This window comes from Nelumbo lutea, chromosome 1 (genome assembly GCF_056320005.1).
Source record: "Nelumbo lutea isolate HS-2025 chromosome 1, American lotus-T2T, whole genome shotgun sequence".
NCBI classification, from domain to species: Eukaryota; Viridiplantae; Streptophyta; class Magnoliopsida; order Proteales; family Nelumbonaceae; genus Nelumbo; species Nelumbo lutea.
The window spans coordinates 122,043,999-122,068,741 of record NC_142684.1 but is presented as its reverse complement, the minus strand read 5'-3'; the positions used below and the strand labels follow the sequence as shown (position 1 = coordinate 122,068,741).

At 35.6% G+C, this 24,743-nt stretch overlaps 1 protein-coding gene and 2 long non-coding RNA genes across 4 annotated transcripts; 2 read left to right on the top strand and 1 right to left on the bottom strand.

Annotated features, from left to right (window-relative positions):
• Nucleotides 1-241: 241 nt before the first annotated feature.
• On the top strand, nucleotides 242-1,171 carry LOC148877220 (uncharacterized). The gene is made up of 2 exons (XR_016105590.1): nucleotides 242-381; nucleotides 537-1,171. It is a non-coding gene; the product is annotated as an uncharacterized LOC148877220 (long non-coding RNA).
• Nucleotides 1,172-1,890: 719 nt separating this feature from the next.
• LOC148877219 (uncharacterized) lies at nucleotides 1,891-12,085 on the top strand. 2 transcript variants are annotated; one of them, XR_016112592.1, is made up of 3 exons: nucleotides 1,891-2,318; nucleotides 6,821-6,928; nucleotides 11,577-12,085. It is a non-coding gene; the product is annotated as an uncharacterized LOC148877219 (long non-coding RNA). The 2 variants fall into 2 exon arrangements; XR_016112591.1 differs by having other exon boundaries at nucleotides 11,496-12,085.
• A 300-nt stretch (nucleotides 12,086-12,385) lies between these two features.
• On the bottom strand, nucleotides 12,386-14,974 carry LOC148877218 (uncharacterized). Its single transcript, XM_088983080.1, has 2 exons — nucleotides 13,448-14,974; nucleotides 12,386-13,283 (listed from the first exon to the last, which is right to left on the bottom strand). The coding sequence occupies exons 1-2, from the start codon at nucleotides 14,373-14,375 to the stop codon at nucleotides 12,820-12,822; spliced, it is 1,392 nt and encodes a 463-aa protein (XP_088839206.1). The 5' UTR covers nucleotides 14,376-14,974; the 3' UTR covers nucleotides 12,386-12,819.
• Nucleotides 14,975-24,743: the final 9,769 nt, after the last annotated feature.

Genomic DNA, 24,743 nt, shown 5'->3' with positions numbered 1-24,743 from the left:
GCATGAATTGATGTCCAATCTAAAAAGAGAGCGAATCCTGTGAACTCCTTTAAATCACGGGAAACGTGTACCCTCTAAATAGTAAGCATACATGTTGCCCTCTGGAGCTCCCTAAACTTCTGTTAATGGGATGAATCTGGAAAGAATCCATCAACGGTACCGCTCGTAGAAGCCGTTGTTTATTTTGGTGGAATGGTTTCTTGAGTTACATGCGTCTAACCAGTGGAGGTGGTGCTCGAGGGACAATAGTAGGCTTTAAAAAGGGGATAGTTTTTTTTAATGGATAACGTATTTGTTTCCAGCCTTCCAGCGCCAGCTTGTGCAAGTATCACTGAATACATCTAAAACCCCATCTTTGCGTCTTGATCTTCTTACTCCTTTGTATGAATTTGGATATGCTTTTAGTTTTTTTTTTTTTTTTTTTTTTTTCGGATAGCTTCGATTTCTAGGTATTTTGTTTTGTTCTTTCAATTAGGGGAATGATCATTAATTCACATGGGAAGGGGGTATTAAAATTTTGAAAAATTTCTCTCTAGATGGAAGTGGAAGGATTGTAAGTCTGGGCAGCGAGAAGAAGCCCAAGCTCTACATCTACCTCAAGGTCCTTAACCCCATGTCTTCTTCCTTGGGCAAAGGTGGCAGCTCAACCGACACAGCGGCGTGGTGGCGATTCGGCTGCAGCAGCTGAACCCAACAGTTGTGTTGAGGGTGGTGGTTCCCGAAAGGATGGATGGTTCTCGGAGCTTCAATCTATTCTAAATGCGCAGAGATTGTTGACGGCAGCACCACTAGAGTGGAAAAATGTGGCTTTGGAATGAAGATTAGGAAAGTATGTTTGTCGGAATTTGTAGATTTGACTAGTCAAGAACAATCACTTTTTCAATGAATCATGTGCGACATAGATGACCCATCTTCTGGTTTTAAGCATTCATTCCAGGGTGGGTTCTTCTGAGGAGTTTGAAGGCAGTGTTGGGAGATTTGGGATCGTCAACAAGGCTTTGTGTTGGAATCCGTTGGAAGAGGAGCTTTTGGGAGCGGTAATGTAATAAATACTGCCAGTGCCAGGGGACAGATTCTTTTCATTTTTTATTATTATTATTTTTTTTTTATCTCGTTCAATTGGATTCATTTATTAAAAGAGTTGGAACATTAACATAAGATTCATTTTGAAGAGGTTGACATGCACACTTCGTAATGAGGACAAGTTGGTTAATAAGATTTTGGTTCTTGACTGAAAAGATTTTTTTTAAGATTTATAGAGGGACCGACCGGGGAAAGTTTATTTTTCTGGATATATAAGTGATATCCATGTCTTAAGTGAGTAAATAAATTTTTCACGTAAGGGAAAAGTTCACATTTGAATGGGACAAAAACGTATTTTTTTTCATACTGGATTTTTATGATTAAAACAATCATTATCTTATTTAGATAAAAAATAAAAAAAATATGGATAAATATATGTATTTTCCAGAAAAATTTTGTCCAAAAAACTACATTTACTCGAATAAATAATTTACAAAAAAAAATGAAGAGGGCCTAAGATTTCACGCTTCCCGAGAATTGAGGGGTTCATAGGATTCACTCTCGCCTTAAAAACGCGAGTATGAGTGCATGTAACCGGTATAAGACAACTCAGCACGAGGGAGCATATGGGTTTTTCCGAAAGGTATTTTAAAAATTTTCATAAAATATCAATCACGTAACGTTACATGTATTTAACATTAGAGGTTTTAACTGACAAAAAAATTAGCATGAGAGGGTTTTAGATAATTGCCATGCATTTAAGACAAGAAAATATGTAAACAGTAAGGATAGATGTTTTAGATAATCGGCCAATTATTAATTCTCGTTCATCAGTTAAAAACCAAGACCAAGAGTGTCACTAATCACTCAAGGCGGATCGCGGATCTGAACAATTGGACCAGAGCAAGCCAAATTTCACTGTCTCGCTAACTTTTAATTGTTCCAACTTGCACGGAAGTGGCATGCCGGTGATCAACCAGCTCCGACATTGCTCCAGCCTCCGGGATCAATCCAACTATCCGAGACCGGGCTCAACGTCCAATTGCAATTGCCCGAAACCCTAGGGAGTCGCCCCATTTGTACCAATATCCTACGGACTACGGCATTGAAATTTGAAAGAGAACGAAATTTTGGTTCCTCGGTTCTTGCAGACATGGACCGGACACCGGAGTCTCGAACCATAACCATAGGAAAATTCCCAGCATCACAAGAAGAGGTTAGAACCCTGTTCATTACAAGGCTTCCTGGAGATGTAAAGCCTCGCAAGATTTACAATCTGTTCCGCGAATTCCCAGGTTACCAATCTTCCAAGCTCCATAACTCAACTAAGAGCTCACAGTTACTAAAACACTAAACCACTCCGTTCTTTGTTTATTTCTTTCCCTTTGCCCTACCTCTCTTTATTTGATCTACAATTGTTTCCATTTTTGTTCAAGGGCACCTGAATTTTCACTGAAGATTTCTGGCCATGGTCTTATCCGAATGAAACAATTTATCGCCTTTTGAAAGTTTGCCTTTATTCCCCTTTAATGGGTCCCAATACTTCATTGCTAGAAAACAAGCAAACTATTTGCACACGAGCCGTGAATTGAATCCCCTTCAGCGGTAGATTCAAGTTTCCTTCTTGCCTGTCAATTATTTCATTGCACATCTCGAAAGCATGACTTTTCTGAATGGAAATTTGGAGCTCCTATGTAATTCAAAGATGCTATTTACTAGCTGGAGAGATCCTTGACACTTTTCCTATCTTTCCTCATCTAACCAGAATCCATACTTAGTTGACTGTACATTGATTCTCAGTTTCTTACCGATTGTCTCAGCTATCACTGACTGAAACTGCAACACTTATAAAGTGTTTTTTGTTTCAGGAATAGTGGGAGGGATTTCCTTTAATTGGCACCTTTGCATCTGATAGGAATTGAAGTGTTCTATAATTAAAATTCATTGCTTCATCTTCCACACTATAGGCAGTAAAACAGTGATTCTTTTTTAATTCTCTTTCCTCATTAGGCTGTACCTGTGCAAGAAAAATAAAGTGGACCATGTCCCTTTCTTACCCTCCACGAGAATGGGACTCCAAGTGCAACAAATGCCCTAGAGCAGCTTTTCAGTTGGAAAAACTACTTATTCATTTTTTTTTTTTCTAATAATTTAAGCATGCCTCCCTTACAATGACCACTATTCTTGGCATGTACTATTATCACTATTCTACACAATGCATAACAAACTTTTGAATTGTGATGAAACCTGTCCCCTAGATGCCGTTAAGCTTGGTATTCTATGCTTTACTGAAATGGTGATTTCATTGGCTGCTCTCTTAACATGTTTTATTGGGTCTTTAACGGGCATTTGCTTTTGCTGTCTTCTCAGATCAACAGTCTGCAATCTCAGCAATGCATTCCTTGAATGTGCTTGCATATAGTATTAGATACACCATTGCATATTGCGGTCCTTATAAACTGTATATTACTCAATCTTGTTGATTGATTTATCTTTTTCCTTTCTTTTCATTAAAGTTCCAATCTTCCTGTTTTCCTTTCCTTTCCTTATAGTAAGATCTCTCTCTCTCTCTATCTCTCTGCATTTTGGAAATGCATACATGCAAATATGGTTTTAGATATCATCTTATGAGTGTCTAAGGTTTAAAGTATTGACATGATATGCCCCGTATCGAACATATTGTATCGTATTGCCTTATTGGCAAGCCACCGATACTCGGAATATAAAAGGTATGGGATTTTGGGTATTTTCAGGGGGTGGGCAGGCGTTGCAGGCCTAAGACCGACCCCTGACCAATTTTGAGGGAAAAAAATGATATTCTGTAGTATCGAAACACCTGATATGCCTTGATACCTTGTGAATATCAAGGCATCACCCAGGCAGGTGCCTAAGCACTGTCTAGGCAACAAGGTTCTTTTACTTGAGAACCTTGCCACTGTCCCATATATTGAAAAAATAATAATAAGGATTCTGCCTTCTAGGGCAATGAACTTGCCTAGTGAGAAAATGTGCAATAGACGCACCTTGCTGTGTTCTATCTTCTATGTAATTATGGTGTGGTAGTAAACTGAACCATGTTATAAAAATTCCAATCTGGGGCTCTCTTTAAGGGTTTTACTGTTTGACATTGGAGGGTTGGAAGAGGAGGAGATTGAAACTCTCAGAATACAGGATCTGCTCAGGTTGGTTAGGGTTCATTAAACTGTTAAGGCTCAGGATAGTTCAGGCTCATGTTAAGTTTTGGGGTGCCAAGCTCAGCCTGAGCTCCCCAGTATATTCATTGTATAACTAGCTAAGTCCCACAATCTATCATACCTGGGTAACTGCACAAGGGCGCTTTGTCATGTTTGATACTTAGTTTTTAGTGTAAATTTTATATTCAACACCAAGTTCCATGTCTCGTCAGGAGCCTTTTCAAGTTGAAATATCCATCGTTCTTGTAGAATCTATGCAAATGCCCTTTTTGTAATATCCAATGATAGATCACATCAATCTGAACGTATACAAGAATCCATTCCAGTTATTATCAAAACATAGTCCTATAACCTGATTATTCCTTGATTTCATCACAAAATCCCAAACTCGAAGGCTTTGTATTACATTGGAAAACAAAAAGGATTTAATTGTATCTTTTTGAATCACAAAACCAAATAAAATCCTATAGCTTAATCATATGAATTAGACTTCAATCTATAAAAGTCAAACCTTCAAGATGGAGGAGGCTTTAGGAAGGAGAGATAAAACTTATGTCTAACCAGATAATGAGAAATCTGTATGTAGTATAATCTTCTTTTGTTCTGTAATTCTAACCTGTCCAACTCTGGCTAAGTCCAGCTGAATTGGGCTGTCTAAGTCCAGCTGAATGTCCATGCTAGGTCAGTGTGATATGATGACATTTAAAACTCATATTATATTGAACTCTGTATGATTGTACTTGCCCCTACTGTGATTTAAAACTCAATTGTATTGAATTCTGTTGTGATTACTGATCAATTTTGCATTAGAAATTGCTATTGAATATGACTATGTAATAGGAATCAATCAGCATCCTTGAAGACTCATTCTAGAAAGGACTTACAATGGGTCCTGATATGGCATAATGGTGGTACTTGGGATTTGAACTGAATTGGACACCAAGGGTATTTTTGTTATTTTACAATTTTTCTGTAGGGTCCAATGATATGGATTGATTGTCTATTTATAGTTTGCTTATGTTTAAAATTTCAGTCATTGCATAAGTAGGATTAAGGGCCCGTTCTTTTTTGGATTTTGAGGGGGGGAAGTTGATTAATGGGATTTTGGTTCCCATTGACTATGATACCCATGCTTTTTTAGATTTATGTGGAGTCCATGATACCGATCTCCATGGGTAAGTAACTTTTCCACCTGGGGGGAAAGTTGCCAACCCTTTGATGATACAAAATTGCCCCTTTTAATAATGGTTTTTTATGGCTAAAACGGTTATTGTCTTGTTTACCTAGGAAATAAAAGAACATGGCCAAATGCACTTACCTAGGTAAGTATTTTCCAAGAAACACTTACTCGAGGAAGTAACTTCCTGAAAAGCGAACGAGACCTAAGTTACTAAGTCTTCTTTGAATTGAAATAGGATATGACAGTTTCGTTTGAGTCCTGCTAGGATTATTATGAGTCTAACTGTTTTGACTCCTAGGACTGCTATGAGTCTAACAGTTTGACTTGTAGGATTATTATGAGTTTAGAGTTTATAAATACGTATGGACGTTTTACACAGAGCAATGAAGTTTGTTAAATTTTCTTCAGCTTATGCTAATTACGACGAGTGACTCCAATACTCTAGAGTGATTCGAGGTATTTTCTATCTTCTTTCTCTCTCTATTTTCTTTCTTATTCCTTCAAGAAGCCATTACAGCCGTCAACAGCCATAAATTTCTGATCAAAGAAGGCCATTCAACATTCTCTAAGAACTAGAATTGAGCTGGTCCTACATCACTATGGAATTTGTAAACCGTCTATATAGGCAAGTCTCTGAATTTCTTTATCTGAACTGACAAAAAGAAGGAAGACTTTAGGATCTTTTGCAACTTTTGCAGTTGGTATTGATTCTATTGAAGTTACGTACTATATCAGAATTATGAAGGTTCTCTGTATTTTCAGAGAAAGGACCACATTCAATAATCTCACTTAGACCTAGCAAAAAGTTGACCCAAATTGGGACTATTTATGCATTGTTAGACGTTTCCACTCTTTAATTTTTTTCTATTTAGTCTTTACTCTTTAAATTGTTAAATGTTCAAGTTTTTTTATTTTATATTTGGAATTTTAAGGTTAATTCCTTTAATTTTGGCATTTTTCATGTAGTTTTTCTTTATTTTTTTAAATTTTAATTATTTTTTGGGATGACCCGAATTGACCCATGGGTCAACCCTAACCCAAACATTTAGGGTTAGGGTCTAGCATTTGATAACCCAACCCGAAGTGTCTTGACCCAACCCGAACCCGACCCACCCAACCCAATTGCCAGGTCTAATAATCTCACTACTATCCCAATATAATTGTGTTCCACTGGTTCCTTTCCTGGCTAGAACACAGCGAAGCAATTGGAAGACTTTTGATCCTTGTGAAAGTTACTCTTAGTTCCTCTTCTGTTAACAATTTAACTTTTAATGGAGACTTGCCATTGTGGTGTTTTGGTGAATCAGGTTTTCCATGACTCTTTACTTCTTTACAACCATGTACTCCCATTCACATATACTGATGTGCACTTAGATTTTCTTTGTCTACTTGTGCATTTTGAAGAGCTTTGCTATGTTGACAGAATAATGCCTCTCTTCCCCACATTCAAAAATATGCTCCATGTCCAACCGTTTGTGACTAATTCGGGGCCAGCTTGTTCAGAACTGGAGCTAACTCAAGTATTTTCAAGGTTTGAAGATTGCACTTTATTTTTTGAATTATTTAAATCTGTAATCTTAGTTGGTATAAACTTCCACATTTTGGTCTTGTTTAATAGATGCCCAGGATTTTTGAAATTGAAGATGCAAAATAAATTCACAGTTTCAGTTGCATTTATTGGCTTTCAAGTACCTTCACCATCCCCTCTCTCTTGGAGGCGCCAACTTGTTTTATTAAGCAACGCTGAATCCTGTTATGTTTTGTTAGCATGTTATATTTCCTAATTTATGCTTTGTTTCTTCTGAGAGATATTCTATGTAGATGCAATTTCTCAAATTTACTCTCATCTGTTGGTTACTTGGTTTTTGAGCTAAGAGGTTTGTCCAGAAACCACAAATTAAAATAAATTGGCATCACTGCAACCAATTAAAAAAAGTTTGATACCATTATTTGCTAGTGCTATGTACATGCAATAGGAGGTTTTTCAACTTTAGTTATAGGTTGGTTGGTTGGTTTTTGAATTAACTGGTTTATCTGGAAATTGTCTAGGCAATTTCATTCCACTGCTTTCTTGCATAAAGTTTCAACCCTAGGTCCTACTCCTGCTTCAGTACCATTGTATGATTGTACACTTTAAAATTTACCTTCGTCTGATTCTGTCAAGTTGCAACAATCATTACCATGGCTATGTGATCTACCCTTAAGTTGGTAGTTGAGAAATATTTATATTCTTCTGTTTCTTATGGACCCTAAAAATTATAAACCTCACAATGTATAGGCTATGAAAATGCTGGTTTTTTTTCCTTTCACTGAGCAATATGTAAATTAATTTCCATTAATATTAATAAAAAGGAACCTCATGTGAACTCTTCAAGTCTTCATGTACCATTTTATGACATTGGAATGCTTCTCGAAGTATTGGAGAAAAGAAATTACTACTCGACTCTATTTCATGGAATTTCATCATGAGAACTTTCTATTGATATTGGAAAATTTCTTGTTTTCAATTGTTAAATAGTTATTTTTGACAAGAATGAAAATGTATGTCAATGAAATGTGAAGAAATGAAAATTCCTGATTACATCAACTTTTCAAACTTGATATGCTTATATATCTCTATAAATTAAATTGAGTACAGAAATTTTATATGAATACCATTAGGGTTGTCACTTATAATCTGTGTACTGTAAATCATTAAACTTTTAAATAAGGTTCTGAATTTCCAGCTTTTGTAATGAAATAAGAGAAAATAATGTATCGATAGATCCCTAACATTTTACCTGCTACACATAACAGTCGCACCTTGGAGAAGAGTATGCATCTGGATTGTATTGAAGAAGCTACTTAAGTTTGGCTAAAATACACAAGAATAGATTAATAAACATACGAAAAAGAAAAATAGATGAAAAAGAGAAGTTCTTTCAGGCAGCTGATCCTCCAAAGCATTTAAACAGACATGGAATATGTTTTCTTTTCTTGTATCATATAAAACTTAACTGATAATTAGTTGTAAGTTAAAAATTGTAACATGAGAATAAATCAAACATAAAAATTCATGACACTGAATTTGTAAGATTAATGACATGTATGAGAACAGTGCCCAGGTATTCTTGTGTGTCATTGTATGTGACGATGAATTAATATTCATTGCTTGGTTCAAATATTCAAGAGTGAAATTGGACTTATTGCACTGCTGATTAATGTGACATTCCTTGTGTTGTTGAATATGCTTTTCTGTCCTTTATATAGTTAACTATTGCCTGAATCTCTTACTTTGAAGTCTAAAATTAGAAATAGACCACAATTGCCTCCTCACTAATTATATTGGTATCTATGAGAGTTTTTGCTAACGCGACTTGCAGTGCCTGCTCATCATTCAAACCCCAGGAAAGTCTTAGTAGTTCCTTGGACTGCTTTCTAATCTTCTTACCTTTCTCCAAAAGTGTCCTGTACTCTATTGCAACGAGCAGGGCTTTCGTTTCCTCATACACCTTGAAAGACACCCTCAGGAACTTGCCAAAGCTCAAGAACTTGGACAAAGCCCATCCTGACACTTCATTTTCCTCCACATACTTTAGGTTCACCTACCTGAACTGAGGTTGCAGCATCAGCATCTCCATGCCCTTCTATGGTTTGATTATGGCCAGGCATTCTTGGCTTAGGGAGGTATTCTCCTGATCAATTGGCTTGACAGCATCTGCAACCCCAAAATCAGGGCCTAATGTACCTGGAATCTCTTGCTCAGCCTTGCTGTATTGAGGCTCCCTACTACCCCGATTCTCTTCAAAAACACTACCTGCTTGTACAGTGTTGTCTGGCACTGGTCTCTCAGTAGGGAGATTCCTTCCTCCTTGAGGGTTAGGGGAGGTAACTGCTGCTGGTATGTTCACTTCCCTGCTTCATCTTCATTCATGAGAGTGGTGGCTTGAACCTTCACCATCAGCACTTAAATCTTCCCAGTCCAATGATGGTGAATCATTCTGGATCTCAATCTGGGCTGGTTTTTTGCCCTTAACCTGGATCGGCACTCTCCTAGGCCCTTGGAGAGATTTTGGGCCATCCCCCCCCCTACACATATATTTCAAGACCCTGGGCCTTAAACCTGTCAACTAGCATAGCTGCTAAGTTGTCTAAGAAGGCTGCGTCATCAGCGTCCCTCCCACTTGTTTGAAATTTTATCCACCATTGGGAAGGAAGTGTGTGGTCATGATTGTGTCTTCCTCTTCTCTGCCTTTCCACCGTTCTCCACCCCTCGTCCCCTTCGCCTCTGGCACCAACATGTTGCTTTACCGGTTCTTTGACGGAGATCGACGTTTTTCTGCACTTCTTTCTAACTCCCCTTTTTTAACTTTAGATATTATTGGTATTTATAATTATAACTAATAAACATAATTATAGAATATGGGCCAAGGCCCAATAACAAAATAATAAATAATAAAGGCCAAAGAACAACCTATCTAGGATCTGTTAGCATCTTAGATGATGATGATGATGTCTTACTATTGGAACAGATGAATGAATGAAAGCTTAAATATTAATTTCCCTTGTATGCATGCTTCATGTAGTGATTCCATTGAAACCCTGTTGTCTTCTTCAAGACTTTAAACAACTATTGCAACCAGCAAAAATCCAATCAAAATTCAGGTTTAGAGTTGTTACATGATCCAGTTAAGAGGTACCTGAGAAACTTCAGAAAGTCTAACCTTTTCTTTGATTTTCATCCACTTTCACTCTCTAAAAACTTGTCCCATCTATATGGGGTGGGCTACATGAATCCCGTTTCACCATCCCATTCTGTTCAGTGCCACATCCATCTACATGAATCCTGTCTCCAAAACCTTAATCGTTATCCTTGGAACTTGTGCCCAAACTGTTTAGAACCACTATCTAATTAAAGTACCCTCCTTATAGCTCCAAACTCTAATACAAAAAATCTTACAAAATTTCATCCAAAATACCCTCTAGAATGCAAGTTATTAAAGTTTCTTACTTCTCATTAAAAAATTAAAATTTCTGATCCATATAGAAGTTTAAAATTTCTGAGGCTCTAGTCCACCTCAATCGAATTTAAATGGCCTATCCTAAACGGTTTAAGACCCTCCCTGAAACCCTGCACCATCAGTAACCTCAACTAAACCCCGTCAATTTCAAAAGACCAGAAATAACTGCCCAACTGAATTTTCACTTTAAATCTCACTTATAGAGACTTTTATCTTATTCAGGCATACATTATACTCAAATCATAAATTGTTTGCAAATTCTTTTACCTACAAAAATACCATTTCCAATTAAAAAATGTCCAGATTGCAGCAAAGGAAGAAAACCTTTAACTCTCTTGAATCAATCTTACCTCCATTTGTCCCAATTCATCCAACCAACCCATTTAATATGAGAGAGAATGTTCTCTCTACCCATGTAATGCGATATATTTTTTTAATTAATTTATTAAATTTTTATAGAACTTCTATCAAAACATTTCTTATTTTGACCTTCCACTGACCTTTCCAAGAGAAAACTTCTGGTTCATTCCCTGCTTGCTGGAGTGGCATTGAATATGCTTTAAACATGAGATGATTATTTTATAAGAAATACATCATTCTAGTGCTCTCTTCAAGGTTTCTTAGCATGTGCATACTCTCTTAAGAGCATGTAGAACTGGCTAATGAGACCTATACGGCTACACCTATGAAAAAGGTAATATTTTCGGGAGGTAATAGTTGAATAAGTTTTCCTACTAATCTATTCTACATATTATGGTCTTTATATAATTCTTCCTGATCATCCATCAGTTTATTTGTTAATCAGTTGGGAGTGTCAATTGGTCTTATGACAGAGGTTTACTTCCTGGTTTCAATAAACTCCAGTCTCTATGAGAATGTAATTAATCAGTGGAAGTTCATAAAGGCTGTTAATATTGAAAAACTGTATAAAACAATATGAATGATAAAAATATGATAGAATAAGCATCAGAAGCCACTAACTGAAACTAACATATATGAATATATTTAGGCTGTTATTTACTCAGGAATTTGCCTATCTGCACGGCTGCACCTTTTTGTGTCCAATAATATCTGATTTCCCCCCATCATTTATTCAAGGCACCATTCTCTACTCATCACCAGATCGCAAGAGCATGCATTTGGAGTATACTTTGAGAATAGCTTAAACTTCTCATACAGGATTTTGGAAATCTGTCTCTCTATGCTGGTCCCAATCCAGGATATGGGTTTTTTGCGTAACAGGAAACACAGGCATGCAAAATCACGAATGGGATTGTGCAAGAAGCAAACATAGATGTGGCAGATAAGAAGAGGAGACATCATCCATAGTTAAATATATAAGCATTGCTGAGTTATGTGCAGCCTACTGGGAAGGAATCTTTTCCTCTGGTGGTCAAAAGTGGCTTTATTTGGTTTCTTGCTTTCTTTCCCCACCACTTATTCAACTTAGTTGGTTTCTTCTCAACAACCCAATGTGGTACCAAAGTACTGACGGATGAGGTGACAGATTGCCCATTCAATAGGCAGATGTAAAAGATTCTAAACATGTAAAAAGATAAAAAAAAAAAAAAAGGATGCCCCACTTTGCAAGATAGTAGACATTGTTTCTAAATCAAAATTGGCAGCATGAATCTGGTAATATGCCGATATAGAACAAATTGATGTTTCTATTCTGGGAACTTTGTGCATGGAACCTCTTGATGATATCCCGAAACATCAGCGCCATTAATCCTTAAAATGGGCATGGGTCCATTCCATTCCAGGGAATCCTCGTTTTTCAGTAATCAGGTCCAAGCCAATCACATAATGCACCATGGTTGTTCTTGTCTGTTGGAAAGAAGAGAAAATTAGATACGGAGGAACAGGATTATGTTTTGACGAGGTTAATATTTGATTATACAAGAGAATGTATGCATATGAAAGGGCAACAGTGAGTTGAAACAACAGTCTCAGATTGTTTGTTATGTTAGGAAGAACAAAAGATCAAATATCGGAATTAACACTTTTCATTAAGTGTTAGTATTAAACTATACACAAGAATATATGCATCCGAGAAGGCAACACGAGTTGAAAGCCGGTCTCAAGTTGGTAAGAGGAGGAATTAAACAGTAATACTCTCTTTTTGAAAAAATTGTCTGTTTCTTTGTTGCAAGTAACTGGAGGCGATATTACCAAATTGTGGCCCCTGAGCTACACTGAAGGAGCCAATCTTCCTGTAAGTGCTTTTAATCCTTGATGATGAAATGGAATGAGTATATGACTATTCGCCCTTCTGCTGTGAAACTTTTGTGAAGATTGCGATGACCTTGCAACATCAGTTGCATAAAAGCACAACCTCCTAAATAGAGCCAAAAAACTGAGATCCTGTGGGATCAATATCATGTCTCTATAACCGTTGCTCTGCTTAATGACCTGCTATAAATTATCTGAGCACTATTTCAAATAGGTCAGTCTCAGATTCCTCATAGACATCTCCTGCCACGCTATCACCATTGTTATTGCTATTCTTGGTAGTACTTCGATTAAACCAGTCAGAATCAATCCTCCCCATGGAGAAGAGCTCTCGGCTGTCCTCATAACCCAGAGCAGCGGCGGGAGCATTGGCGAGGGGGCCAATAAAACATGGGTTGGGAGTCCTTTGAGGATTTGCAGGTGCATACTTGAAGGCACTTTGTCCAAAATTTACCAGAACAGTTACTTCCATATTTGCGGCCAAAGTGGGGTAAAGCGGGCCGGAAAACTCCTCGGATTTGCAATGGATTAGGTGCACCAATTCCGAATCCACTGTAAAGAACACCTTCTTTTGACCCGGATCAAATCCACAACCAACCACTCTGTCTCTCATTCCCCACTCTGCCTCGCCGGCCTCAAATACAAGCTTGATTCCTGGTGGACAGGGCAACATGAAGAAGAAATAAGTGGGTCTGTGCGCTTCAACTTTCAACACCCAACACTAGCTAGCAGAAACCCAAATTCGAATTCGGAACCATACGAGATCATAGCATTTCACAGTGATCAAAGAGGAAAAAAAAAAAAGAAGACAGACTTACCATCAAGGTGAACAGAACCATTGGAATTGAATCCGATAGATCCAGGGTAGCTGCCAGGGAGCTTGGACGGAAGGGAGCCACCTCCGGTTGTTAGCCCTACAGACAGCATAACCTCTCCGCTTTTGACTTCATCTTCCTTATTTCTAGTAGCAGTGTTTCTGTTGCTGTTGGCTACATGGACTAGAGAATCGGACGGCGCGTTCACGTCTGCCGTCTCTTGAATAAGCTTAGACCTCTCGCCTTCACTGGGGCTCCCCTTGTCCTCCTCCGGGGAATACAATATGGTAATTTCGAAATAGGCTTCCTGAGGGAAGGAGCAAGTCCCCAAGGGAGGGCCCGGCAAAGGCAAAGCAGACCTCACGACACATGAAACACCCATCGAAGGAGTCGTTCCCGTATTTATCTTCTTCAGTCCAGGATTGAGCCTTATCTTCTGCATGAAATCAGCTGACCCCGGGAACACCTCCCAGCTAATGTCCACATCTCTTTCTCTTCCTTGGTCGCCAACTGCGCAAAGACCCAACAGTGATGATTTAGTGGAAGGAGACGATAGGTTGGCCGTAAAAGCAAATCTGGACCACCCATGCTCCACCGCCTCTGTTACAAGCCAAGGGTGATCAGCCCAACTGAACAGTGGTTTCGCCAATACCCCACGTCGAAAAACATAATAATTCGTCCTCCTCTTGCTATCTAGATCATGATGATGATGATGATGAAAATTAGGGAGATGCCTGCGACTGTCCCTGTCATTGGCCAGGTGAAGCTTTGCAATCGCAGATTGGAGGGTCCTTGGTCTAGTCTCTGCAGTATCTGTAATACCCGTACGATCTCCTTTGGAGGAACACCACCGCCGGAGGAAGACAATCAGAAACACTGCAAGAACTGCGACGGGAAATGCCGCCACAGCAACTTTCGACCATCGTTGCATCACCAGAATCCTATGGGGTTTATCTTCTCGGTCTCCCCGTATTCTCTTTTTCCTATCTATTTTGTCCCCTCCGGACAGAAGACACAAGGGATTAATTGTATGAAGAAGATTTGACTATTCGGCAAAAAAGAAGAAGTACCGGCCAGCACTAGCACTGGCAGTAGCAACAGGCAGGCGTTCGTGGTGGACTAGGACTCGTTCAAGAAAGGCAGGAGAGAGGCCGATGCCAAGAGGAAAGATCTGACAAGAATAAAAAAATCAAGAATTCTGGAGGGACAAAGAGAAGAAAGAGAGAGGGCGAGCTTTTAATGGTAAGTTGGTTGTCATTAACTTAATGAAACCGTCATTTACTTTTCTGATTTTCAATGGAGAGAGAGAGAGGTGTTCTTCGGTCTTGGCGTACCGTTCTTCTCCAAACCCCCTGCTTACGTTCTTCCCTTAAAACCTTCTGGATCGAACCAAAAAAATAAATAAATAAAATAAAAACGACAGAACTGGACAGTGAGTCAGTGATGGTGGGGGGACACCGGCGAGAGACGGCAAAACTGTTGACAAGAATTAAATAGAAAGTAGAACCACAACAACATCTCTCGTTGCGCGTGCTAGGGATGAGCCTGAGGGTGGTTATGGTCTCGACAGTTACTTTTTAAAATGACCAAAATGCCCTCCCAATAAGAAACCGCATATGAATATTTGTTTTGTCTTTTTGTAATTTCATCCAAGTAGTCCAAATCCCAAAAAACAAAAGAAACCGACTTACGTGCGCTTAACTTTTCCACTCCATGTCAGTATGTCACAACTCGTAAGCCCAATGAATTTGAATATTAAAAGTAAATTTGCTTTTATTTGATGCAAAGACACATCGTATCGTATACGGTAAAAATTTGACCACACGACCTAATTCAAAAGGGTTGTTATTTATGCACATGTCTGAAACTTGTTCTGTATTTCACTCAGGAAAACGTCTTTCCCCTTTTGGAAGTGCTCCATTTCATATATGAATTTAACTTTAATACGTTTAGACTGATACAGGAATGCGGTAGGTGGGGTTGAATTGTAACATTACCACATAAAAGAAAGCTCTGAACTTTTAATAGTTAAAGGAAGGTTAGGTAATGGACGGATGGATATTGTCAGATAACATATGGAGCAGTTGGGTATGTACCCTTAGAATAAATTCAGTCATCATCATTATCATCATCTTAGCCTTCTTCAGTTACATTAATCATGTTTCATCATTTTGTTTAATCGATGGACACTTAAAAATCATTTTTTAGGGTTAGTTAAGTTTGCAGCCAATCGGATCTGAAATATCCTAGAACTGGAATGGAAATGGCTTATGCCCTTTGCTTTTGCTTGTTTGGTTTAGACAAAAACTGGAATAGGCTAGAATGAAATTCTCAAATAGGGAATAAAAATTGGATTTTGATTTCATTCAACCAAATGATTGGATCCTTCTAGTTCAGATTCTAGACCCCTATTCATACAAATCAAATAGACCCTTGTTACTTCTATTCAAGTCCTTTTCAATCTACCGCTAACTTTTCTTACTCCCTTCTACTTGGTTGAATATAGGATAGAACAAATCATTGTTAATGAATTTAGTCTGCTCCATCTTTGTTTAATCTTCACTTGCAAATGCTTTACCTATATGCATGTGGTTAGGGAGGAGGAACTTCTTAACAAGGTATAGACTAATTAGTGTGGTATATAAGGAATTCGAAATTTATGCAACCAACTTGGAAGTTGGAAATTGGAATTAAGGCTTTGAAAATTGTCATGAATGACAATGGAAGGCAAAGTCAAGAGGAGAGAGAGAGAGAGCATTGTGGAAATGAAAAAAAAAATTGCATGAAGAATCATTCATAATAATTAGGGTGACTTTTGAGACTTTGCCAAACCATTTACCATATTTCTTCTAAGGGTAAATCCCTTTAATCCTTTCTTGGTTTTTTTTTTTTTTTTTGAAAAGGTCTTAAACCTCCAATCAATTCAGATCTGCTAACTATAACACATTGCTGGTCATGCTCATCCAGACACACATTAGGAATAATCGTTAATATAAAAGTACAACTAACGTTCCATATGTGTGGCCAGCAGATCCAAACTCCCTTAAGCCTCTCCCTACCTTTGGGGGTAAAGGGACTTGGGTTTGGTAGTTTAATAAGTATTTATTTGAATAAGCACTTATTTTGGGTTGGAACAACACTATCAATCACTTATTTGTGTTAGGAAAATAAGCCTAAAATAAGTGCTTATTATGAGAATAAATACTTAGTTGAGAAGACCAAAATTTTGGTTTAATTTTTAAATGTTTATTTCCTTTCTAGTCTATCTCTGCCCGCCACGTCATTTTGAAAATACTTATACTACCCCCATTTAAAATAAGTGATTTTTCACCAAACGCTCATAAGCACTTATTAGAATAGATACTTATTTTTCAAATAAGCACACCCAAACTTAGCCCTATACATCCCTTCTCTTACTTTCTCATTAGAATTCTAACAACAACTACTGATGTCATGCATTTAAACATATTATTCTACCAACTTTTTCCTTATGTAAAATTGTCAAATGTTTGATGGCTAAAATGCCCTTAAGCCTTTAACAAAACAGACTTAAACCTCTATTTACCCAAATACAAATTTATTCATGTCATAAAAAAATAAAATAGTAAAACATGTTTATTCATATTAACCATTTAAAAATAAAATTAGAATTACTAAAAACCTACTAACTCCATAGAAGGAATTAGCATGGGCATTTAAACTCATTTGAAAGGAGTACAAATATAAATATGTAGAGCGTAAAATCTTATATTTTATTTTATGTTGTATGTATTTATATTGCACATATTTGTATTTGTACTCTTTAGGCTCAGTTTGGAAGGAGTACAAATACAAATATGCAAAGTACAAAGACTTATATTTTATATTATTTCGTATATATTTATACTGTACACGTTTGTATTTATACTCTTTCCAAAGTGATCATTATCATTAGGCTGTATTTAGTTTGAAGAAAAAGATAAGGAAAACTAGGGAAACCTATACAAGGTTTGTATAGGTTTTTAAACTTTCCTTTCCCTACCTCTTTTCAAACACAACCTTAATGTCTCTATCCACTTAAAAGTAAGAAGATGTCTGTAAGTCACAGACCTTTCAACTTTTAAGACAGATCAAAGTTGATGGAATATTTAAAATCTTTTCAGAAAATCCAGGAGTGGTTTAAGGGTACCCTTCTTATGACTAGTATTTTGGTCATTTACTTCCTGTGAATTGTGATGTATCAGATGGTAAAGTTAAATTGTTCTAATAAGTTTTTCGAATCAGATTATACCCAACAAAACACAAAGAACAAATCGTCTCTTTTCTCTCAGAACGTTCATCGTCATCACCTGTTTAAAGAGTTGAAGGACATGGATACGGTAAAAGAAGAAAGAAAAGTAAAAGCAAAAAGCAGAAAAAAAAAAAAAAAAAAAAAAAAAAAACATGATCGAGAAGGATGCAAAACGACACGGAACCCAAAGATGCATAACAAAGATGGATAATATCAGAACAGGGATTTAACACTACGGCCTGGTTGTTTGAATGCATGGAGTCAATCGGCAAAACCATCGAACGAAGAGCTCCTTCGTCTCAGTTGTCTCTCTTGTTGCGGACAAATGACTTAACCCAAATGATTTCTGTGTCAGTTTGTTTGATATGTGGGGGAGAGAGTTCACGAAAGTGAGCAAGAGACCAATACCCACACGCAGCTATGTCGGAACTTTCTTTAACTTGGAGCGCGCGCATGGAACGAGAAGAAAAAGGAAACAAAAATAACGATGCAACTGCATCTTGATTCTTACAACTACATCGCCTGTGCTCGACAATTGGTGGGGATCCACTTGCACTTCCGCAACTTAATTTTTAGCAGTGGGAATGAATGATAGAAGAAGGGCGGAGTGCCAAGGAAACTTAAGAGAAAGGGACATTACATCCAAGGCAATTGGTTAAATAAAATAAAATTCGGGGTTGTTTTGTCCTTATTCTTAAATGGCGCCCTAAAGTTTCGGCCTTCGCGTACTATTTCCCTTCAACTCAATTGTCCTCTTACATAAATAACTCAATTGTTGTTAGATAAATAAAAGAAAGTGTAAATTTTTTAACTATCCTTATTATTTAGTTAATTGATAAATTGTATTCTTATTGTTTAATTATTGTTTTAGATTATCTTTAAATTTTCTAATAATTAATTAACTCTACTTTTATCATTAGCATTCGTTAATATCTTTAGGTTTTCTTATTATTTAGTTAATTGACATTTAATTTTTTTTAAAAACCCAATATTACCATCGTCACCTTCCTCTCAACGTAATAACAGAGCACCTTACCCCTTCCTCCTCCAACCTCTCTCTCTCTATCTTCCTTTCCTCCTTCAGTATTGGATAGATTTGCTTTCTTAGTTTTATTTTGCCAAAAAATGGTTAACTTGTACGACACAAAATTGGCTATATGTTTATCTTTTCCATGTTCTATGAGTGTTTCCTATTTATTCTTCTGATTCGGGTATCTTGCGACATTATTTTGTGGTTATGAACGAAAAAGAAGTTTGAATCTGATATATATACTGGTCTGTCCACATCACCATACCTCTCCTTCTTCAAACCCCCCTTCTTATTTTTTTGTTTTTTTTTTAATTTTTTATTTTTTTAATTCCACATATGCTTAATTATTTCTAACAATTATAAAAAAGAGAGATTTGCTTTTCTAATGTTTAGCCAAGGGGCACCACTTTCCCCCACTTCCTCGTAAATTGTCTCTAATTCTATTTATCTCCTAAATTATCACTAACTCCAATTTATCTCTTAAATTATCTCTAATTTAGTAGAGAGATTCTCTCCTAAACAATCTCTAATTCCGATTTATCCTTTCCCCCACTTGTTATCTATATCTATGTAAAGGATCTTTCAATTAAAAAATTCAAAACTATTTAAATGTATTAACAAAATTATATACTAAATTTAAAATATTCATTCAAAACACAAACTACTAATAGATTTAATAAGATTCATATTATTAATAATTCAATATTTTTACAAAATTCATCACGAAATTAGGTAGTAACAATATAAATTATAATTTTATGAATTATTCAATTTAAATGTTATTCAAGTAATAAAAAATTAACATTAAAAAATAACACATTATTTAAATATTTCAATAACTAAAAATCTTAAATAAAAAACATTAAAAATAGCTAAATAATATAACAAAATATTTAATATTATGTAATAACATTAAAATAAATAAAATTCAAATAATTAAAAGTTTTTAAATATTTTACATATTAAATATTATTTAAATATTTAAATAAAAAAATATTTAACATGACAAAATTTTAAATAGTTAAAATAACGAAATTATGTAAAAAATTTTAAAAAAAATCTTCAAAGTAGAAAAATAATTACAACAGAATTCATAATATTCATATTAATAATAATTTAATATTTTATAAAATTAATAATGAATTATGTAATAATATTACAATTATAACTTTATGGATTATTAAATTCAATAAATAATTAATGAATTTCAGTAACAATATTATTCAATAACTAAATAATATTGTTAATAACTAATTTCATTTATATCAATTAATAATTATAGAAAATAACTATCAACAAAATATATTTATTAGTAATAATTTTACAATAACAGTGTATATTCATTATATATTTATATATATTATAATTAATATTTATTTTATTTTCAGTAATTATTTATTGTTTTTTATAAATATGCCTTCAATAATTATTTATAAATGTATTTTTATTTTTTTATTTAATAAAAAATTATCAATAATTATTGGATATTAAACAACTATTATTTAACTTTTAAAATTTACTTTATCGTATTTATTGTATTTTTTTTATAAATTTATTTTTAGTAATTATATATTTTTTATAATTTATAGATTAATACTTATTAGGGATTAAACTATTATATAATATTATACTATTTATTGACTAATTTAGTATATTTTCAGTATTTATTATATTTTTGTAATTATTGTATTTTTATTATATATCTATTATATTTTCATTACAAACTTATTTTCAATGATTGTGTACGTTTGCTATAAATTTTCAGTAATTATGGAGATTAAAACATTGTTATTTATTAGAGATTAGACTATAAATTTAGTTGAAATTAGGAGCATTCACTGATTGGTTCAATTTAGTTGCAGGCTATTTCGCGAAACTGATTGACCATTAGCGAAAACCCACCAACTCGGTTTGTATCGATCTGGGTCTATTTTCAGTTTATTTTGTCTGTTCAAAAGATTTAAACTTAAAAAATAAATTTAAATTTCATAAACCACAATTATATTATTAAAAATAAATTACAAAAATTAAATCTATGATAAAAAATATTTTAGACAAACAAATATGAGAATTTTCCTAATATATATTTATTAAACCAAAGCCGATCTGAAATATTAGAAAATCAACCAACTCAGGTTGAGTTTGATATGATTGTTTATTAAAAAGTTAAAATAAAAACAATTATATACTCTTATGTATTTCTATTGTTTAACTTTCGTTTAACAAAGCACAGGTCCCCATCACTATGCCTCTCCTTGCTCCATTATCCCCACCCTGCATTCCCTTTGACTTTCTCTCCTCTTCCCTTCCCACCACTCTCATTAAGTCATATCACTCAAGTACCTAAAAATATTCCTATAGTCTCTCTCCTAAGGTATCTCATTTAAACCAATAAGAAAATATCATTATGCCCCACTCCCTAATTAATTCATAAAATGCATCCCCCCATTCTATATCCCACTCTCCCTCATTTAAAATATTCATATTATTTAATAAATAGTTAAATACGGTTAATATTTAATCTCACCCATATCCAATGAGTATTAAATAGTGTTATTACCAAAAGTTGATAAATACGGTTAGTAAATTACCAAAAATTAATAAATATTGTTATTAATTAACTCATTAACAACATTTTATAGAAATTGAAAACTCTTTAACTAATTTCTATAAAATTGAGAATTATATTTAACAATTATCAAAAAGTATTAAATTTTAGCTATTGTTATTATTATAATTAATAACCAAATACAAATGGGGGAACAAAATATAATGATGTTAGAAAATGAAATTATTAATTAATTTATAATGAAAAATAAAATATAAATTAGTGTAATTTTGTTAGTAAACTACCAAATAAAAATATATATTTAATAACAATTTAAAAAAAAATCAATAAATCCCCATAGTTACACAAATGTAATAATTTTTCCAAAATTTTCATAAAACTACATTTTTGAAATTAAAATATATAAATCATTTGAAAGTTTATTTAAAATGCATTAAATAATTATTGAAAATTATTAGAATATTTTGGAAATCTTAGGAAATTTTATTACATTTGATAGGTTTTGGAAAACCATTGAAAAATTATGTAATTTTCATTGCAAATTATTGAAAACTATTAAAGATAAATCACTATGGGAAATGGAAAACTATAATTTGAACAAATAATTACAAAAATTATTAAGATAAATTAATATAATATTAGAAAAAGGAAATTATTGGTTAGTTTATATTAGAAATTATAAGATAAATTAGTATAATTATGTAAGTAAACCATTTAAAAAGAAAATATGTTATTTAATAAAAAATTAAATAAATTTGAATAAATTTTCAAAATTACACAAATAGAACAAATTTTCCAAAATTTTCATAAAATTATATTTTTTTAATATTAAAGACAATTTAGTGTGCTTTTAGAAATTTACCATGTGGTTGATATTCAATATATCCTTTTGATCATTTCTATCATCAAATTGAATATTGGGTTGATGGGGACAGTGTTTTCAAAACTGAATCAAACTAGATGGCTAGATTGGAAAATTTGAGAACCAGACACGGTTTCACCTCAAAACCGCTTTTTGTCTAAAAACCGTTTATTTGGTTAGTGAACCACTAACCTGGGCGGTCGAACGATCATCCCAGACAATAGATTTTGACATTTTTTGTTTTTCTAATTTTCTTTTTTGTCAAAGCGGGTCATCTGTTCAAATCAAATAGTTGGACCATTCAACCCCAAAATGGTTGCCTATCCGGACCAATTTTAAAAACCTTGGACGGGGAGTGGGTGCCTTGCCTTGAGCTTGGCTTGGTGTGCGGCATGGCCTGGTCCATGGACAAACCCGACCATGGCATGGCACAGGCCCGTGTGGGCTTGGGCCATGGGCCATGCCGAACTAACCCCCCAAATTATCTTAGAGAAAGAAGGCACGGCCTATTACGCCTCGTGGGCCAGCACAAAAGGTTTAAAGGGATTGTATTTATCCCTAACTCTTGTACATTCTTATCCATCTCTGTTGTATATCTTCTTATCCTCTACTTTTCTATTTGTACTCTACAAAGTTGTTATTATATAAATAATGGTTAACACAGTCAATGAAAATCATCGTTTGTATTAGAGCTCTGGTCGTGAGCAATCTCTCTCCTCCCTCATCATGGCTATTTCCAACGAATCTAATCAAACCAGCACCACTCAAACTCATGCCCCTGTTTTAGTTTCCATCAACCTCTGTTCGAATATGCAACCCAATTAATTTCTATCAAACTGGATCGTCACGACTACCCATACTGGAAGGACATGAACTGATGGGATATGTTGACGGTACTGTGAAGCCACCCTAGAAATACCTTGCTTCATCAACCTCTACCATGGCATTAGCAGCAGAACAGATTGAGAATCCATCATACAAGGCCTGGCATGTTCAAGATCAACTACTGTTGAGCTGGATCTTGGCTTCCCTGACAGAGCATACACTTGCCCCAACTTGTAGGATGTACATCTCACCAAAGTATGGTCTCTTCTTGAAACTCTCTATGCTCCAAAATCAAAAGGCTAGAATTATGCAATTGAGATTCGAACTAAATGAACTAAAGAAAGTATCTCTCTCCATGGGAGACTTCCTTCTCAAAATAAAGAATATTGCTGGTACACTCTCTACAGCCCGAGAACCTCTGTCTGAAACTGATCTCATCTATTAAACCATAGGGTCTTCCAAGCGACTATTATAACTTCAATACTGCGGTTCTTGCCAAATCTGATGAAAATATGAAATCAACTATGATGACTTGCAATGTCTACTAAGCAGCATGATGTCAAAACCCAACGCACTCGCAAGTTTATTGGAATTGATATTTCTGCAAACATAGCAACCAAAGAAAAAGGCACTCGTCCTCCTTTTGACTACACTGGTAGAGAGAAAGAGAAGAAGGTAGCCCATGCCAAATCTGTAAGTTACCCAATCATTCTACATTAACCTGCCGCAGTAGGTTTGATACCTCTATTAGATGCTCACCAAAGAAACTAGTTGCTTACAATATAGAAACAACTCCATCATCTGTCGACAAGTGCTGGTATGAGCAATACATCATTTCACTAATGATATTTAGAATCTCAAACTTTATTCTTAGTGATGCGCAATCTGATCGCTCCCTTGTGTCTTGTGACTTGGTTCGAACAAGGTTCCGACCTGACAATGCTGAGCTAATGTCTGTGTGTTCAAGCTTAAGCGAGCTGCGAAGTGAGAAGGAAGAGAGTGCCCAGGTAGTTTTACTCCGGGAGAACACTCCGATGCTTAAGTTAGTATTGGAATCTCTTGAGAACGTGTGAGAGATCTATAGTATATCAATGTGCATACCTTTTTGGGTGGATTTGGACGTCTTATATAGGCCCCTAAACTCTAGGGGCTCAAGGTAACAGTCTTGAGCTCTTTGTGGAGTTGTTTCCGTATTTTCAAATGGATTAAGGTGTCAATTGAGAGATCTTCACGGGAGTTACGATCCGTCCAAGTGAAGTCAAGGCGCACGACACGGTGAGTTGTTCTAACGGTCGTGCTATCGGCGCCATTGGTAGCGAGCTCTTCCTCGCAAGTCGCCTTAGGTTCTCTCAACTTGGCTGGCTGCTAGAACAGGTCACCGTAATCCTACGGGTCTACCAGATCGGCCTTGCCAAGATGGAATTGTAGGGGGTGGTTAGCGAGCTCTCCTTATCAGGTCGCCTTAAGTCCCTACAGCTCGATTGACTCCTAGGACAACTCACCGTAATCCTATGGGGTCAGCTAGTTCAGTCTCGCTGAGGTAAAGGTCAGCCTGGGTGTGATGCTCTGGTCTAATTTTACTGAGCTAGCTCGCTGACTTGGCACCGAGGTGTCATCCGAAATCCACATGTCACTATAAGATTGGGAGGACCAAATTACCCTTCATCAATTGCACCCACTCTCGAGCCAGCGTTAGCTTGGCGAAGAGAGTAACACTCAGTAAGAGTAATTGGTTTGGCTCAT